The sequence below is a fragment of the Podarcis muralis genome, chromosome 6 (assembly GCF_964188315.1).
Source record: "Podarcis muralis chromosome 6, rPodMur119.hap1.1, whole genome shotgun sequence".
Taxonomy (NCBI): domain Eukaryota; kingdom Metazoa; phylum Chordata; class Lepidosauria; order Squamata; family Lacertidae; genus Podarcis; species Podarcis muralis.
This window is the reverse complement of record NC_135660.1, coordinates 94,818,763-94,837,248: the sequence shown is the minus strand read 5'-3', so window position 1 is coordinate 94,837,248 and position 18,486 is coordinate 94,818,763. Positions and strand designations below refer to the sequence as shown.

Below are 18,486 nucleotides of genomic sequence, written 5' to 3'. Positions count from 1 at the left end.
GCTACAGATAATCATCAAGTGTGTGAACCAGCCTGTTGGCAGGGGAGAAAGAAAACTCAATCAAGTTTGGCCAAATCTGTGTCAGGAAATGGACAAAGTTGAGCCTAAGTCACGTTTTGGTATGTCATCTTGATTCAAAATGGCAACCAGCATCCAAAATGTTGACAGAATGCTGTGCCCGCCTTGGAAACCCTCGGAAGGTGGTGCACTCTCCTTCATTAGAACTTTTTAATCAGTTTGATGACCATCTGTCATGGATGCTTTAGTTGCATGGCTGGGAGTTGGCCTAGATCAGGCACCCTCAAACTTGGCCCTCCAGCTGTTTTGGGACTACAACTCCCACCATCCTTAGCTAACAGGACCAGTGGTCAGGGGGATGATGGGAATTGTAGTCTCAAAACATCTGGAGCGCCGAGTTTGCCTATGCCTGACCTAGATGACCCTCCAGGTCCCTTCCAACTCTACAATTTTATGATTCTATGAATACAGCCTATGGATTCTTCTATGAAGCTTCCATGTCATTGTTGCTACCATGGCCAGAGTTGGCAGAATTGCTGCCAGTTACATCGTCACCAGTGGCCAGACATATTCTTGTCGCCCAGTCAGGCTGAAAGGCCAGTGGTCCAGCTGCCAGGAGATTGTTTCAGGAGGCAGGAGATTGTTTCAGGAGGCAGGAAGCAATAGCAGCAGCAAGCTGACAGGACCATTGGTGGGAGAGAAGAGGGGTCCTCACCCTGACCCACTGATGGACAGCAGGCAACAGTGCTTCTGTCAAGAGCACAGTGGAGCAGCTGGGACCCTCTCCAGTGTCATCAGGAGATACCCCAATGGTCTTGTGATGACACACACACACCCGTGACTAAGCCCTACACTGGTCCTCTTCTGAGCCTCCAGACTGAGAGTAGCCACCAGCCTGATTCTCCACACAAGCGGCAGAGCATGATGTGGGTCTCCTGCAAGGTGGGAATGGATCCCACCATTGATATCTGCCATCACTGCAAGAAGACTTTGAATGGGGGGAAGTAGCAGGGCATTACACCATCAACAATTTGCTCCAGCACTTGAAGAGGCTTCACCGGTCAATCTCACTCAGGCCAGAGGGCAGCCATGTCCCAGCTATCAGGCAGCAAAGGCAAAAACAGTGGTAATACAGCATATCTTCCCCCCCCAGCTAGCTCTCAGTTTCCCCTTCCCAAGAAGTTAAGGTGGCCAACCATGGAGTTTGGGAAGCATGAGGTCTAGTGGGGGTGGGGCACACCTCTGGGCCTACCTGTCTGAAAATTTGCAGGATTAATTCCCCCTTGAGGAGCTACAGTTTGCGTGTGGAGGTCCCCAAGCCACCCCTCAAAATAATTCACAAATCACACATGATTTTTGTTTAAGGTTTTTGGCATAATTTTGGCCACAACTTTATTAAAATACATAATCTGTGAGTGGTTGCTTAGGCATTGGTTATGACTATCTGTCCCCCTGCCTGGGACAGAACTGACTTCCCAAACTCCCTCAGAAGCCAGTGAAGGGAAAACAATGTTGGGGATCAGTTGAGCTGAGCGACAGTCCCTCACCGCTCACCCAACCAGCTCCCCAAGGCTTGCCGGCCCTGGTCCCATTTCAGGGATTGGACGAAATTGTGGCAAGCCCCAGGATTCCTTTAATGGAATTCTCTTCCAGCACCATTGGAGGGGCAGGCACAGCCTATCCTGACCCCTCCTCCACCAATTTTTATAGCCAATGCCTAACCGCAACCTTACAAGTTGTGACGAATTGCTAAGTAGTAGGCAAAAACCAAATGGCACCAGCCAATCAGCCAAATGGACAAAATTCCTACTAGGTCCCTGCCCCAATGTGATGGCCTGGGAATCCGATTCAGAGGATGAACTGGAGGAATCCCAGCCTGCACAGGAGTCCCCGCCTCCAGGGCCGGCTGAACTGGGGCAGGGCCTTGATTCTGAGGAGCCTGCACCTGTGCCGGATCCTCAGGAGCAGGCACCAGGTGAATCCATTCTGGCTCCAGAGGTAGTTGAGGACTCAGTGCCTACAGGTGAGTCTCCCCCTGGGCCCAGTAACCCTTCAGCCTCTCCTGAACTGCAGAGGCTCAGGGCAGAGAGGCAAAGGGAACTGGTTTCTCCCAGGAGGAGTGCTCGCCTTAAGGCCAGGAGAGGCGGGTCTCCTGGGGGCCGGGACCGCCCCTGGCCTCAGAGAAGATAAAGGCCAGTCAGTCCGGTCCCAGGTTGCGGGAGCAACGTCGTCGTTGAGTACCTGCTCCTGTCCGGACCCAGACCTAACCCTCCAGTGTTCCTGTCCCCGCTCGGCTTCCTGCTTCGGACCTCGCCCCACTCCTTGCGAACTGTTTCCAGGCTAGTGACCCAGGACCGGACTTCGACTACGTTAACGGTAACCTTCCCCCTGGGACCAGCACACCCAACGGCAGACGACCCCATGACAGGCATAGCAATGTCAACCGGAACACAGGGCGGGCGGGTGGGTGATCCGATGCACGCAGCAAAAGAGAAAGCAGAAGCAGTGAGCCCCAATATTTAAAGCCTTTGGTCCCACCCACCTAATTTGCAACATGCAATTTGCCCCAGCAACTGGACATCCAATTGTTGCTTCAGGCAATAACCATTTAAGCTGCCTGGCAACAGAAGGTTGGCCTGGTAGACCCCACCGCAACATGTGCTCTCATTTTAGGGAGAACACACTTTCTCCAAATGTCATGTACCAATTGCAAAAACAAGCAGTTCATTGTTGCCTTGATTTTCCCAATGAAAGTCAATGGGAGGACTGAATATTTGGATTTCCAAATGTTGCTCCTATGCGGGGTCTGAGGCAGGGACCCTTCGAAGCAAGGTAGGGCCCGACCCAGAGCTCTGACCATGAGGCTGTTATTATTATTCATTGCATTTATATCTTGCCCTTCCGAAAGGAGCCTGGGGCGGCAAGGCAGGGCTGCCTCACACATCCCCCGTTGACATTGTAAGCGTACATATTAGGAAGGAAGTGAATCCTACTGAACTCAGTGGAAGTTGCTTCTCTGTAAACATTGCTGGGATTGGACTGTAAGTTTTCTTTTGGCAGTGCAAGGGAAGGCTTAGATATTCTGTACAATTACTGCGATTGTGTGTGTGAAGTGTTTTGAATGCTCTAAAATGTTGCACAAATGCACAAAGTATTATTCTGCACAAAGTACAGTGGTACCTTGGGTTACATACACGCTTCAGGTTACATAAGCTTCAGGTTACAGACCCAGAAATAGTGCTTCAGGCTAAGAACTGCCTCAGGATAAGAACAGAAATTGTGCTCTGGCGGCACGGTGGCAGCAGGAGGCCCCATTAGCTAAAGTGGTGCTTCAGGTTAAGAACAGTTTCAGGTTAAGAACGGACCTCCGGAATGAATTAAGTTCTTAACCTGAGGTACCACTGTATATCCTCTTTATTCCCTATTAAGCCCTTCATCTTCCTGGGCAACACAGTGCGAGTGGAATGGATGACAGCTGACCTGTACTAAGTTTGGTTTTACTCAGTGCTATTTTTCTAGAAAAAGAGGTGCACTGAACTCACCTTGAAAACCTCCCTTGTTCTCATATAATGGCAATGGTGCCCACCTGAGAGATGCTGGAACTTAGTTCCGGCAAGTTCCGGCTGAAAAAAAGCCCTGGTTTTACTGGCCTTCTGGCTGTCAGCTTCATTTTTAGTTCATGACCTGTTCACCATATTTCACTTGCATGAGTGTGAGACTTTTGAACAGGGTAAAATGTTGTCCGCTTCAGAAATGAAGCTACATGGCAACCAGCCTGCTTTGAAAACATTTGAATGCAGGTTACCTTTCTCCAAAAAAAACCACAAGGGGAATTGCAAGGGTGGAGCTTAGGTAGCGGTGTGGAATGTGAAGTTACAAATACAACATGTGAAACCACACCCTTTGGTTAATGAACTCCAAGGACAGGGTTTGGCTTAAACCGAAAGACGAGTGGAGAGAGGGAGAGAAGGAAGGAGCAAGTGAGGTTTCACAGCTCCTTCCTGGCAAACGACTGCGTCCTCTGCTTCCATCATCTCTCCCTGAAGAACAAACAGCTAGAACCATCTTCAAAGTTTCAGGTTTTAACTGGTTCTGCCCTCATTCATCCATATTCAAGCAGGGCGAGACCTTAGCAACATGTACACAGCCACACACTCACGTTCACACAAATAGCACTTGAGCTTAAGTGCAAAACTGCACTATACCTCCTACCTCAGATCACGTGTGTCTGTGTCAGGGAGGGGTGGGGTGAGAATTCATGGTAGAGTACTGACTCGTTGGAACGCGGGTGGCATTGTGGGTTAAACCACAGAGCCTAGGGCTTGCCGATCAGAAGGTCGCGGTTCGAATCCCCGCAACGAGGTGAGCTCCCGTTGCTCGGTCCCAGCTCCTGCCAACCTAGCAATTCGAAAGCACATCAAAGTGCAAGTAGATAAATAGGTACCACTCTGGCAGGAAGGTAAACGGTGTTTCCGTGCGTTGCTCTGGTTCGCCAGAAGCGGCTTAGTCATGCTGGCCACATGACCTGGAAGCTGTACGCCAGCTCCCTCGGCCAATAAAGTGAGATGAGCGCCGCAACCCCAGAGTCAGTCACGACTGGACCTAATGGTTAGGGGTCCCTTTACCTTTACTGACTCGTTAAGAACAATTTCCTCCAATTGAAAAGCAAGCATCCTGGGATGACTCCTAGGCCAGAATCTTTCTCCCTGTAATTCTAGTGTCGGATGTGTATGCACACGATCTCCCCTTCTTGGGACTAAGATTATTCTGTTTCCCTGACATTACCCTAACTGTTAATTTGTGCAGTACATTGTTAGGAGTTTGAGAGGGTAGGCTCTATTCCTGAGCCCCCTTTTTAATTCTGGGATCCAACACAGATTCAATTGCTGGAATAGCCAGGCAGTGACACCAAGAGCTGCAAATCCTCCAACATCCTGCTGAAATCCTGTAACTTTTCACACCACGAATGTTCGGAGTTGTTTTTGGTCTGACTGTGGTTGTGCTATAGTCTCCCTGGACAGCAATGATGTGGTGGCATTAGGAAACCATGACAGAACAACTAAGACTGCGTCCACACTAAGACATCCAACTCCAGTGTAAAGGTAAAGAAACCCCTGACCATTAGGTCCAGTCACGACCGACTCTGGGGTTGCGGCGCTCATCTCGCTTTATTGGACAAGGGAGCTGACGTTTGTCCACAGACAGTTTTTCTGGGTCATGTGGCCAGCAGAGCAGAGCAGAGCATGTGGAACCAGAGCAGCACACGGAAACACCGTTTACCTTCCCGCCGGAGCAGTACCTATTTATCTACTTGCACTTTGACGTGCTTTCGAACTGCTAGGTTGGCAGGAGCAGGGACCAAGCAACGGGAGCTCACCCCATCGCGGGGATTCGAACCGCCGACCTTCTGATCGGCAAGTCCTAGGCTCTGTGGTTTAACCCACAGCGCCACCTGCATCCCTAACTCCAGTGTGGATGAGTCCTAATTAAGAAGAATAAACCCACCACTAACACACGTGGTAGAATGCACCCACAATAAACACCATTCCGAGGGCTCATCATTCCGTGTCAATTTGCTGCCCACTCTTCCTCTTTCCCTGTGAGAAAGAGGAGGTGCACAGCAAGCCAGCAAAGACCACTTTGCACAGGGTGCCCGAGAAAGGAGGTGGTGATGCCATTTCTTCCTTTCCAGGAAGTCTAGGGTGAAGTGAAAGCATTGCTTCACTTGCCCTTCTCTGTGTCATGCATGGGACAGAAGAGGACTATGGTCTCAGTCCTTTAGCTTTGCACAAGGCTCCGCAAGAGGAGTGCAATGAGAGAGACTGAGATGATGGAGCAGGGATATAGCCACACACAGAAATCCCAACCCCAGCCACTGGGGAACTGGTGGGCTAAGCCAGACTCAGCATTTTCTCCTTTTCTGGAACTTTTACATATCCTAAAGGTAAAGGGACCACTAGGTCCAGTCGTGACCAACTCTGGGGTTGTGGTGCTCATCTTGCTTTATTGGCCGAGGGAGCTGGCGTACAGCTTCCGGGTCATGTGGCCAGCATGGCGAACCAGAGCAGCGCACGGAAACACTGTTTATCTTCCTGCCGTAGTGGTACCTATTTATCTACTTGCACTCTGACATGCTTTCGAACTTCTAGGTTGGCAGGAGCAGGGGTCGAATAATGGGAGCTCACCCCGTTGCGGGGAATCGAACCGCCGACCTTCTGATCGGCAAGTCCTAGGCTTTGTGGTTTAACCCACAGCGCCACCCGTGTCCCTTTACATATCCTAGGTATCCTTGAAAAAAACTTCAAGGCTAATGTGATAGGAAAAGGGGCTAAGAGGGCAAGAGGTTTATTCTGAGTCCATGACTTGAAATTGCATAGTAGTGGCCTGTAAGTCTAAAACTTCTTCCTGTTTCCACAGTGCCTAGCAAATGGAAGGTAATTTATGGAAACAGCTCCATTAAAAAAAAAAAAGACATTCCATGGGGCAGAATATTGTGCTACTGGTGCTGGTCTGGGGCTTGTGTGGGTGTCGTGTACAATAACTGAATAAAGAATTCATAAATACCCATCTATGTTAAATCAAAAGTACAGGGAAGAACATAATCAAAGTTACAAAACATAGGAGCAGGATAGAGGTTGTCTTTTCCAAACAAACAGAGAGCAGATAATATTAAAAAAATTAAAGTCAAATTTCACAATTTGGTGGGGGAAGAGAGTTTTGTATATCTGAATTTGACATATAAAAAATTAAACTCCACCAAACAGCATAAAAATGTTGGGTTATGTTCCTTCCTGCTTGTACCTTTGATTTTACATTATTAAAAGTATTTAATGAAAAAGAAACACTCATTTATGAATCGCCTAGAAAAATCCTCAGAAAATTCATCTTCTTAAATTTTACAGGCTAGAGGGTTTTGTTTACAAGTTTGTAAAGCATCTCTGGTTTTTGTTAATTAAGCAGCAAAGAAGCTGTTGTTTGTAATGACCGAGCCCCACCTCAAATGGGGGGGGCGCTTTTTGCGGTGTCACCTGCAGCCACACAATCCTACACGATCCCCAGCAGTTCAGACTGGCTTTGCCTTCTCAAGCTGGATACCTGGAGGTTCCCGTCTAACCTCAGACAGTTAGCCAATCCCAGCCAGGGAGGTGTTGCCAGGGGAGTTGACCGGGTAGGGTTAGGAACCCCTGCACACACAAGAGAGGGTGGAACTTACCTGGGAGTCCTCAGTCGGCTCCAGAGCTTCTCCCACCTCTTCTTTACAGGTGTGTAGGCACTGCTATGATCATTGATGGTTGCTGTTGAAGGACTGGGAAGGAATTTCCCTGCATTGGCAGGTTTTGCCTTCCCCGTAGCAAAAATGCCACAACTTTGGCGGTTTCAGGCCTTGGACGGAATCCTTTAGTCTATCTTCCCTAAATGGGGGTGGGTGGGGCATGAAGCGGTGACCCATGCCCCCCCTGCAGCGGTGATCCCAGGGTTCCCCATTAAAGGGGTTGTGTGGAAGAGAGTCACAGGCCATACGCCATCAGGTTGTCATTAGTCTCCCCTACGACGTGGCGAAATGGGGGGGGCGGGCTCTCTGCTTGAACAGACATTCTCCAGAGCCAGCCCAATCCCCACACATTTTGGATAACCCTGATGTTCCCCAGATCCCCGGACAGGGTCTGGGAGGGATAAACACCCAATGCCTAAGCCAAGGTCTCCCTACATCTGAAAGTTTGATAAAGTTGTGTCCAATTTCAATGTCATAACATGTTGTCATGAGTCATTATTCCTCCCGGGGGTCGGCTGGAGTTGGGGGGGTCTCTGCCTGGCCACACAAAAAGAACTCTGCTTTAAACTACCAGTTCAGCTTTGTAAAGCTCTTTCACTCCACCATAATTTCCAATCACAGTGAAGCATTTTTACAATGCCTTGGATGAAGCTGAGCACGCAAGCAAACATAAAGGAAGAGTAGTAAAATCTCAGAGTGATGGTGGTGGTTAGACTCAGCCTTGTGCTCTCCCTTCCAGTGAAAATAAGCCTGGGCTCTGCCATCAGCCCCATTTATCTCCCCTCTTGAACCACATCATCATGCCCTTACAGCTGCCTGTGTTGTAAGAGGCTGCAGGAGTAATCCTTGCAGGGTCATTCTCACGCATCGTCTTCCTCCAACTGATTAACCTCATTTTTTCTCTTCTGAACTACAGTTCACAGGAAAGGGCGTGGGGCAGCCACATCTTAAAGGAAAAAGTGTGAGCTATAACACTGTAATTTCCCACTGATTCCCTATTGTGTTTTATTGTTCTCTAAACTGTGTGCAAAATTAATGCAGAGTATTCTTTAAAGAAATGAAATAAACAGAAACATTGTATGTAGAATTTCCTAAGGCTTTAGAACTGCCACCGTTTTCTTACTACCAGTGAGACTTTAAACATGTATAAAATGAGTGTTAGTAAAGTGCAGCTCCCAACCCTTAGGACATGCATAGGCAAACTAAGGCCCAGGGGCTGGATCCGGCCCAATTGCCTTCTCAATCCGGCCCGCAGACGGTCCGGGAATCAGCGTGTTTTTACATGAGTAGAATGAGTGCTTTTATTTAAAATGCATCTCTGGGTTATTTGTGGGGCATAGAATTCGTTCATTCCCCCCCACAAATATAGTCTGCCCCCCCCCCACAAAGTCTGAGGGACAGTGGACCGCCCCCCTGCTGTAAAAGTTTGCTGGCCCCTGCCTTAGGAGGTCATACTGACTGGCATCTATGCTGTTTTGATTTAATCTCAGCTATGACCTAATACTCCAGTATTAAATCAAAGGCTTACACTTCCTTTCTGCAGAACTCTAGCCTGACTCAGCAGCAGCGGCAACAACTTCACCTAGAGCAAAGCTGGGTTTGCCAGTGCAAAAATGGTTACGTTTACTACCCGTTTTCTATGAAAGCAACGATCCCGGTGGGCCACTGTGAGGCAATATTGGGCCAGTGTTTTGGACTTGATGGAGTATTAACATCCGGTGATATTTATTTGTTTTATTCCATTTATGAATCATTTCCCATAAAGTATCTCAAATTGATGTCAGGGTTTTCCTGTTGTGCGTTTCCATGGGATCTGCTAGACAATTCTCCTTAAATCTGCTGAATGGTTAGGAAATATCTGAAAGGAGGGGGGGCGTGCCTTTGTCCCCCAACCCACCTTGCCATAAGGATGACATAATCTGTGTGAAATGAACCATACACTACAGTTTTTGAATGCGAGACAGGGCTTATCTGGTCCTGCTAGGTTTTATCTGAATTGACGTTTGCTGTGATTTAGCACTAAAGAATGGGTTTTCTCTGTGAAAGCAGTGGGTCGAGAGGCAAGACCCAAGCTTTCTAGGCATGTGTGGATGAGCCCACAGAGGGCTAAGTTTGCATTTTGTAAGCTAACAGCATTTTTGAGTTGCTGGTTTCTTCTGCCTAGAGATCTGATGTGAAGCAGTAGAACTTGGTGTCTTGGAGTGCTTAAACTCTGCTTCCACCTATGCTTAACCTCTTTATTTGTAGACAAATGTTACTAAGCATCATAAACCTCAACTGACCTCTTTCTGAAGGAGACCAAACATAGTGAAGCACTGTGCTTCCTGGAACCTGTCACTGCTTGGGAGAGTCACATAACAGTCTATTCAACAGAGAAGCTAAGGCAAACTTGGACATTTTACAAGTTTTGCCTCCTCATGTCTCTGACGGTCTTTTCAAATGAAGTTGGTTTTGCATGAGGAATGTGGATCTGGCCTCCATTTCTGGAGTAGTGCTGAATTCCTGAGAATCAGTGATTAGTGTTGCAGGTCTCTCCTTTCCTAAGAAATGCCTCTTGGGGGTTTTCAAAGTCTGGTCATTTCCTAAAAACATAAGAGCCATGCTAGTCTCGCATCCTCTTTCTACAATAGCCAACCAAGTGCCCACTGGAAGCCAGCAAGCTGGACCTGATTCCCACCAACTGGCATCTGACAGGATGTAGCCTTCTCCTCCATTAGTTTGTCTAGTCCTCTAGCGATGTCACGCTGGCCACGTGACCCGGAAGTGTCTCCGGACAGCGCTGGCCCCCGGCCTCTTGAGTGAGATGGGCGCACAACCCTAGAGTCTGTCAAGACTGGCCCGTACGGGCAGGGGTACCTTTACCTTTTTAAGTTGTGGCTGTTTCTTGTTACCTTGTTGTTGGTGTTGTTATAAGTAAAGGTAAAGGGACCCCTGACCATTAGGTCCAGTCGTAACCGACTCTGGGGTTGTGGCGCTCATCTCACTTTATTGGCCGAGGGAGCTTCCGGGTCATGTGGCCGGCATGACTAAGCCGCTTCTGGCGAACCAGAGCAGCGCACAGAAACGCCGTTTACCTTCCCGCCAGAGCGGTACCTATTTATCTACTTGCACTTTGATGTGCTTTTGAACTGCAAGGTGGGCAGGAGCAGGGACCGAACAACGGGAGCTCACCCCGTCACGGGGATTCGAACCACCAACCTTCTGATCGGCAAGTCCTAGGCTCTGTGGTTTAACCCACAGCGCCACCCGTGTCCCTGGTGGTGGTGTTATGGCCTCCCCCTAAAATTTTGTTCCAAGACATAAGAGACCCATAAATTTTATTCTTTGTTGAGAAAGAGCATGTCTTTGCAAATTTTTCACCATCAAAATCTTCTGATTGCATTGTGCCCTGATGCTGAAAATTTAGGTTTTCTAAACCTAGTATTTCCACTGAAGAAGCTACATTTATACATTTTTTAAGGCATTTATAAAATCTTTTGTGTGCTGGTGTATTTTTCCCCTGAAATACTCATCATTTTATTGATCTCTGTGCAAAATTTCAAAGAGATCTGATCATTGGTTATGGAGGGGGAAAAATAAAATGCACACAAGGCCGAAGATTTCAAGAGGGACAGAAACACAGATTTCATGAAACTTTGAAGTGCTGTAAAATTAAAACTGTTTGAGATAGAGGGGGGGAAATTAAGGAGGTTTCTTTCAACCATAAGGGAAGGGTATACACCAAGTTTCGTCAAAATCTGAGACGGTGGGTGGCGAAACCCTTGTTTTTTTGCGTTGATTTGATGTGGAATGACCCTTCTGAATAAGTTGTGTGAATTTACATAAATTATCTGATTTGGGGGAAGGATAGAGAGCTATGCAAGGCTCGTGGAAGCACCACCCCAACTACTAGAAACCATCAGCCATCCTTCTGGCTTCTGAGATTTCAATAAATGCTCATGTATGTTTAAGATTTTTTTCAAACAAGAAACCTGAGACTGCAGAGCAAGAACCTGATCCTGAAAGAGTTTCATGATTCTTTCATCCTTATTGCTTTTAAGCCAAAGCATCCTGACTGGAGAAAAGATGTGCAGAGACAGACCTTCCTCTCCAGCTATCTGCAACTCAAGATTATCATTGAAGGGGTTGAAATAGGCGATCTCCTTAGCCTCTCTGTATCTTTCATTCCATGGGTGTAAAGCGAAGTTAGAATCATTATTCCCAATGCATTTTTTTAAGTTTGGAATGATGATTCTAAGCTGGGAAGATACCAGTGAGAAAGGAGCTCACCCTTCTTCTGTTCAGACTTGCAGCTTGTTTTGGCTGGGGAGAAAAATATGTCAAGGAAAGAATCATTGAACTCTGCATAATAGGTAGTTTGAGCCTCAGGTAGTTGGAGTCCACATTCTTTGCTCTCTTTCTTTTCTTTTCTTTTTACACTCCTGAATGCAGGTTGTCTGCCCACCTTTCCCTTCCGACTGCTGCTCTCCTCCTCCTCCTCCTCCTCCTCCTCCTCCTCCTCCTCCTCCTCCTCCTCCTCCTTCCTGTTGATTAGGTGTGTGGCTGAATGCTTTTAAATGTAACATTTCCTATTTATGGAAGATCAATTGGAAATTCACAAATTGTTACGCGATTAGAGAGAACTTTCAAAAAATGCATCATTGATGGTATCTAACACCATGGAAACTTTCAAAAATGTATAAAAATGTGTCAAGTAATTGTTGGAGATGCGGAGACTCAGGAACTTTCTACCATATGTGGTGGATATGTAGGAAAATACAGATATTCTGGGAGAGTATCCATGCAGAACTGCAAAAAATGTGAAAGATCTCTTTCAATAACAAACCAGAGGCCTACCTCCTGGGAATAACAGATTTGGATATTACACAAAAGAGGAAGGGTATCTTTTTATATGCGACGGCGGCAGCAAGAGTTTTGATCGCAGCAAAATGGAAGAGTAATGAAATCCCCTCTATACAAGATTGGATCCAAAAGCTGACAGAATATGCTGAATTAGATGGTCTATCAGAAAAAATAAAGAATAAATCAAAACAGGAATTTGTTTCTAAATGGGAGGTTTTCAAATAATATCTGAAAAATAAATATAGTAGTTTAAATTCTGTTGCAGCATTCGAGGAACTTCAGTAATAGTTGCAAGGTAGATATAAGAAATTAGATTTATTAAGAATAAGTTTAATTATGATAAAAGTGTGTATTGGCAATAAGTAATATGAAACTGAAATATGGAATAGACGGGAGGTTGGGTCTTTAGTGTTAAGACCAATATATGTTTTATTGTTTGCTAAGAAAATTATGTGTCTATGGTTATTCTTGTGTGTAATTTGGTATTTGTGTTGTTGTTTTTTCTTGTTGTACCAATAAAAATCTTTCTTTTTTTAAAAAAAGTAACATTTCCTGGTCAGCCATAGCCTTATAGTAATTCTTCTTCTTCTGATTTTCAGGATGTGCCACTGATGGAGTCTGAAAAAATCAAAGGGGAAGATCCTTTCCCCTCAGCAACCCACAAATTCAATGAACCTTCTAATCCTGCACCAGCCAGAAGGCAGCATGATGTCACAGAATTTTTCACCAGGGGCGATGTTTCTGAAGAGAGGGTGGCAGTGACAGCAGAGGATAAAAAGAACGCTTTTTCTCAAGCCCTGCCACTTCTCTTTGTCATGGAAGAACAGATATGGGGCAGATTCCCTAGCCCTGTGGAAAGAGAGACATCAATGGGACTGGAAAGAGCCCAGAGAGATCCAGAGGACTGGGGAGAATTTTCCGAGCGAGAAAATCTTCTCAATATACAAGAAGTCACTTTGGAGGATAACAAGGAGGCCCCTTTGGATCCCCATCAGAGAGAACTTGAAGCTGCTCGTTCCTTAAGTGATCATGAATCTTCCCTTTTCAGTACAGCAACTCTTGAACAGATCTCAAGTATTCCCAGTGAGGTCGCGGTGGAAGAGATCAAAGGTGAAACCCTTGTTCTTGGATTTCCCCAAGCTCTGAACCCTTGTGATGCATTTTCTCAGACACTGTGTGAGGAAACACATTCAACAGGCACTTTTTCTGCTAGTGAGGAATCAGCCTATGACTATCCCCCGGTGAGTCATGATGTTTCAGAGCATCACCAGAATGCTGAGGCTTACAAAGGCAGATCAGATGAAAATCACTCATTGGAACTAGAGTCTCAATATGAACTAGACAAGAGCCATATGCCAAATATGGAAGTCACATCGGAGATTGATGAGAAGATGTCCCCTAAGACCGAAGGAGCTGGCCAGATGCACCCAGATACCTCCATAGTGAATGAAGAGGGGAAAGTAAGAGAGTTAAAGGGACAAAGAGAGGGTGTGAAATCTTCTGCGCTTTTCCAGCCAAGTTTTGAATTTTCTAGAGGTGGGGAAATACATTTCGATGTGCAACAACCAAAGCCTAATGAAATTTTGTCTCTGCCAGACTCCAATAGTGTAGACAATAATTTAGATATAGGAGAGGAAGTGGAAAAATCGGGACAAAATTCATTTATTTGCACTGTCCTCCATCTTGAGGAGGAGGATGTCATAGGAGGAAGCAAGACTCGTTCACTAAAGGAGACGGTTAAAACCAAGCATGCTACTGATTGTGATGAAGCAGAATCATCTCAGGTATCAAAATCATTGGAGGCAGGGCCTGCAGAATTGGACCCAACAGAGTTGGTAGACACTGAACTAAATGAGGAATGCCTGGAATGGAAGGGAATGGAGAAAAAAGTGGAAACAGAGCAGAATAATCTAGAATTGGGACACAAAGGTCAGGAACAACAAGACTGTTGTGTGGAAACAAGGCAAGCATCAAAGCAAGGGGGAGAGAGAGAGATAACTGCCCCACTGGGTTTAAACGCACTGCAAATGAACGTGGATCTTCCTGATTTAAACAAGAACTGTTCTTTGGTTGAGGCCGAAGCATCGAATTTCACTTTCAAGGAGCTCTTATCTCCAAATCACAGTCCAAAGTCAGTCTGGACGCAGGACTCTGGTAATCCACAAATAGCAAAGGCAAGAGCTATGTCGATATCTGAAGGTATCCCAGTGTGTGAGAGCCCAAGGACACAGGCTCCAACATGCCATGATTCTAGACAACTGGAATCTTCTGGCGTCTTTGACCAAGTTGGCCATAATAGCCAAGGCAGTGAGCAACCCCCTGAGGAAGACGGAAGAGCTATTGAAAGAGAGGACAGCAAATATGGTGGTGAAGAGACAAGTGTTTTGAGTCTTGATGGCGAAGGAAGACCACCATCCTGTAGAGGTTTAATAGTAACTCCTGATTCACAGATTTATCTGTATGATTCTCAGCCTGTGGATCACCCTGTTGATGGTGAAACCCATATCACTGCCTCATCACTGGGGATCTCAACAGAAGCAGATTCTCTGGAGGAAGGTGCTGGCAAGAGAGCCAGAGATGGTACTGTTGTGCCATGTAAAGAATCAGAATCTACACAAGAGCCAGAAAACCAGAATCTGCTTAAGCCATGTCAGCTGAACAGAATGGGTTGTGGAGAAGTACTGAGCAGTGATGCAGACGTCTGGGCTTCCAGCAAAAATGACATATCTGGTAAAGACTTATATGAAGTTGCTCAGGGTACTGCTTCTGAGATCCTTCAAAGTATACCATCAGGGGAGGGTCTGTCCAACGCAGACAGACCGAGTGTAGAATTCAGCCCAGAATCATTCCAGGCACAAGACACTACCATAAGTTATCTGGAAACCCCAATGAGGAGCCTTGAGATTCCAGAAAAGGAAGCGGGAGCAGATACACATTGCATGGAACAACAAACTTTAATCAGTGAATCACCATGTTCATTAGTTCTTGAAGAGGATGGAACAGCATGTGGCAACACGAAGACCCCAGATGTGGCTCAGCCAACAAAGCCTTTGACCCCAACACCTGCCTCGGATCAGGCCATTCCTCCAGAGCCTGCTTCCGGCCACTTAAATCAGTTCATGCCAACTGAGTCTGCTCAGTTTTTAAGCCCTGCACCTAATGCAGACACCCTTGCTCAGCCCCTCACTCCTGCTCTTGCACCCAGTCAGCCCAGTCAGCTCCTAGAACAACTGCCCTCTCCCAGTCAAGCTTGCCAGTTTTTAGCCCCAAAGTCCACTGCCGTTAAGGCGCCACAGTCTTCAGTCCCGACACCTGACAATGAACTATTTAATCAGCCCCCAGCGACGGAATGCAATTCCAACCAACATATGCCACATCCACTCCATTCTGATTCGGTGTTTCCTGCCGATCACCCCATTCAACTAGCAGACTCTAGCCAAACCAGGGAATCTGTAGCTCCTGGGTTTAACTCCAACCCCACAGCCTTTGCTCTTAACAGGGACCTTCAGCTTCCACATCCAGCTTCCAGCTCCAACATGCCTCCAGCTCCTGATGGTGATCAGTTTGCCCAACAACCAGTTGAAGCACCGGAGTCTACTCTACCTGTTAACTATATAGATGGGGGTGGTTGTGTGTTTGTTGCCGACTGCATCTCTCAGACCATATCCTATGCTGCTGAAGCCGAAAAGCTTGCCCAGGCTCCAAACATAGACAGCAGAGTTGAAGAACTCCCTGTTGTACAGTTGGCCAATTCAGAAGGGGCAGGTGCTTCACAAGGCCAGAAGGGCAGGAATATACACGAAGCATCCAGTCTATTGGAGATACACCCAGATGTTGGCATTTCGGGAAACAGTGAGCCAGTGGAAGACTCCTCCTGCAGCATTCCTGATACTATGGATATATGCGATGGGAAGTCATCAAATAAATACAGCCTCCATCCCTCAGTAAGGAGTCAGAAAATGTCTGCAGAGGCCAGAAGTCCAATGCAGCCTTCACTTATAGCTTTCACTAACCCAATACACTTTTTCCAGCGAGGCCCTCCATCTCCACCAACTATCAGACACCCATGCAGAGAACAGGCTGCCTGTCAAGGGCCGCAGTGGTGGCAGTCCCAGAGAGAAGATGCTAAGAGGGATGCAGAGGACACAGTCCCACCTGTGCTTCCCAGAAAGGAAGGCGGAGCCAGGCACCTACCCTTAGAGAAATGTACTAGTTGTCCAAATAAAAGTGTAGACGCAAAAGAACCAACATCCAGTTCAAAGAAACAGGAAGTGCTAAGCAAACACCGGGCAAAAAGCAAGGATTGGCACCGGCAAGGTCTGAGAAAGATCTCAATACCAACGGACAATGAATTAGGTGAGTGACTTTTAATCCCTGTTCCTTACCAAAATGACAAGAATAGTGAAAGGAGGTTGCCCCCACCCCGGCCACGCCCCCAGCTGTGCCGATTGGTCAGCTGGGGGTGTGACATGGCCGGGAGTACCCATGACGTGGGTGGCATGCCTCCGCCCTCCAGCCGGGTCACTGGGGGGTCCCGGATGCCGGTCCGCAACACCGCCCCCCAGGGAAGGAGAGCAGACCTGTTATAGACTAACATCAGTCTACAGTGGTACCTCAGGTTACAGGTTACAGGTTACAGGTGAGAGCCTCAGGTAACCTCAGGTTACAGGTTACAGGTGAGAGCCAGTGTGGTGTAGTGGTTAAGAGCGGTAGTCTCGTAATCTGGGGAACCGGGTTCGCGTCTCTGCTCCTCCACATGCAACTGCTGGGTGACCTTGGGCCAGTCACACTTCTCTGAAGTCTCTCAGCCCCACTCACCTCACAGAGTGTTTGTTGTGGGGCAGGAAGGGAAAGGAGAATGTTAGCCGCTTTGAGACTCCTGAAGGGAAGTGAAAGGCGGGATATCAAATCCAAACTCTTCTTCTTCTTCTTCTTCTTCTTCTTCTTCTTCTTCTTCTTCTTCTTCTTCTTCTTCTTCATACGCTTCAGGTTACATACGCTTTGGGTTACAGACTCCGCTAACCCAGAAATAGTGCTTCAGGTTAAGAACTTTGCTTCAGGATGAGAACAGAAATCGTGCTCCGGCGGTGCAGTGGCAGCAGGAGGCCCCATTAGATAAAGTGGTGCTTCAGGTTAAGAACAGTTTCAGGTTAAGAACGGACCTCTGGAACAAATTAAGTACTTAGCCTGAGGTACCACTGTATCTGAAAGCCAGCTCCCAACTTTAAAAGAACATAAAATGACTCCTGCTGGACTAGACCAAATATCCGTCTAATCAAGCAGCCGATTTACAACAGTTGCCAGCTAGATTTCTGCAGAGCATGTAAGCAACAGACTTTCTCACTATGTCCCAAGCACCTGAAAATCTGAGGTATATGGTCTTTGAACATGGAGGTTCCATTTAGTTACCATGGCTACTGATCATTGATATATCTGTCTTTTGATTTCCCTTTTGAAACCGTCTAAGCCATGCACGGGGCTTTAGCACATCATATAGCAGTGCTGATGGTCACTGCCTTTGGCAGATTCTCAGAGGATAGAGTGATTAATATCATAAAACTGGAACAAACAGAGAGAGGCTCTGTTGTCCGCATGCTCTGCTTTTGGGCTTCTGGCAAGGATCTGGCTAGACATAGTTGGAAAAGGAGATGGACATGATATAACCCAGCAGGGTCATCTTGTGTGCTTATTGCTGGAAACTGGTCTTCAGATAAATACAGTGGTACCTCGGTTTTCAAACATACGGTAATCTGTTCCGGAAGTCCGTTCGAGTTCCGAAATGTTCAAAAACCAAAAGTGGAAGCCTCAATACGGAAAACTCAAAACGGAAGCCGCGTTTCCTGTTCGAGTTCTGAGGCGCCTTCGAAAACCAAGGCACTTACTTCCGGGTTTTTGGCGTTCGCATTCCGAAATGTTTGTCTACAGAGGTGTTCAAAAACCAAGGTACTGCTGCATCAAGGAAAACATGAAAGAAATGGAAGTATGGTCAGTAAAATGATGCTGTGCAGATAGTGTTTGTGGTAATGAACTGGGAAGCCCTTGTGAGTGGTTTGCAACCATGAAAGCCACCTGAATCACATGGGGAGATATTTTGTGCACCATCTTAGTGATGTGGGAATAACTATAGGTCCCAGTGCCACTACGGTGCTATTTACATTGGGCCGTCATGGGCTGCAAGATTCTTGGCAAAATCTATTGCCTCCCATGAAATTAGGAGCAAATGGAACAGGAGGAAGGCTACCACACCTGTGGTGTCACTGAGTAGACACCTCCCCAATGAGTGAATGCTAGTTTCTCAATTTAGGGGTAGGGCTTTAATCAGAAAAAGAAAAAGGGACGCGGGTGGCGCTGTG

General features: G+C 46.9%; 1 protein-coding gene across 2 annotated transcripts in view; it reads left to right on the top strand.

The window, feature by feature from the left end:
- ARHGEF5 (Rho guanine nucleotide exchange factor 5) overlaps positions 1-18,486 on the top strand; it is a 63,285-nt gene that overhangs the window by 20,955 nt on the left and 23,844 nt on the right. For both annotated transcript variants that reach the window (XM_077930745.1, XM_077930744.1), the window contains exon 2: positions 12,733-16,489. In XM_077930745.1, coding sequence (XP_077786871.1) covers positions 12,745-16,489 — 3,745 coding nt within the window. In that variant the 5' untranslated portion in view covers positions 12,733-12,744. The remainder of the gene's footprint in view (positions 1-12,732; positions 16,490-18,486) is intronic.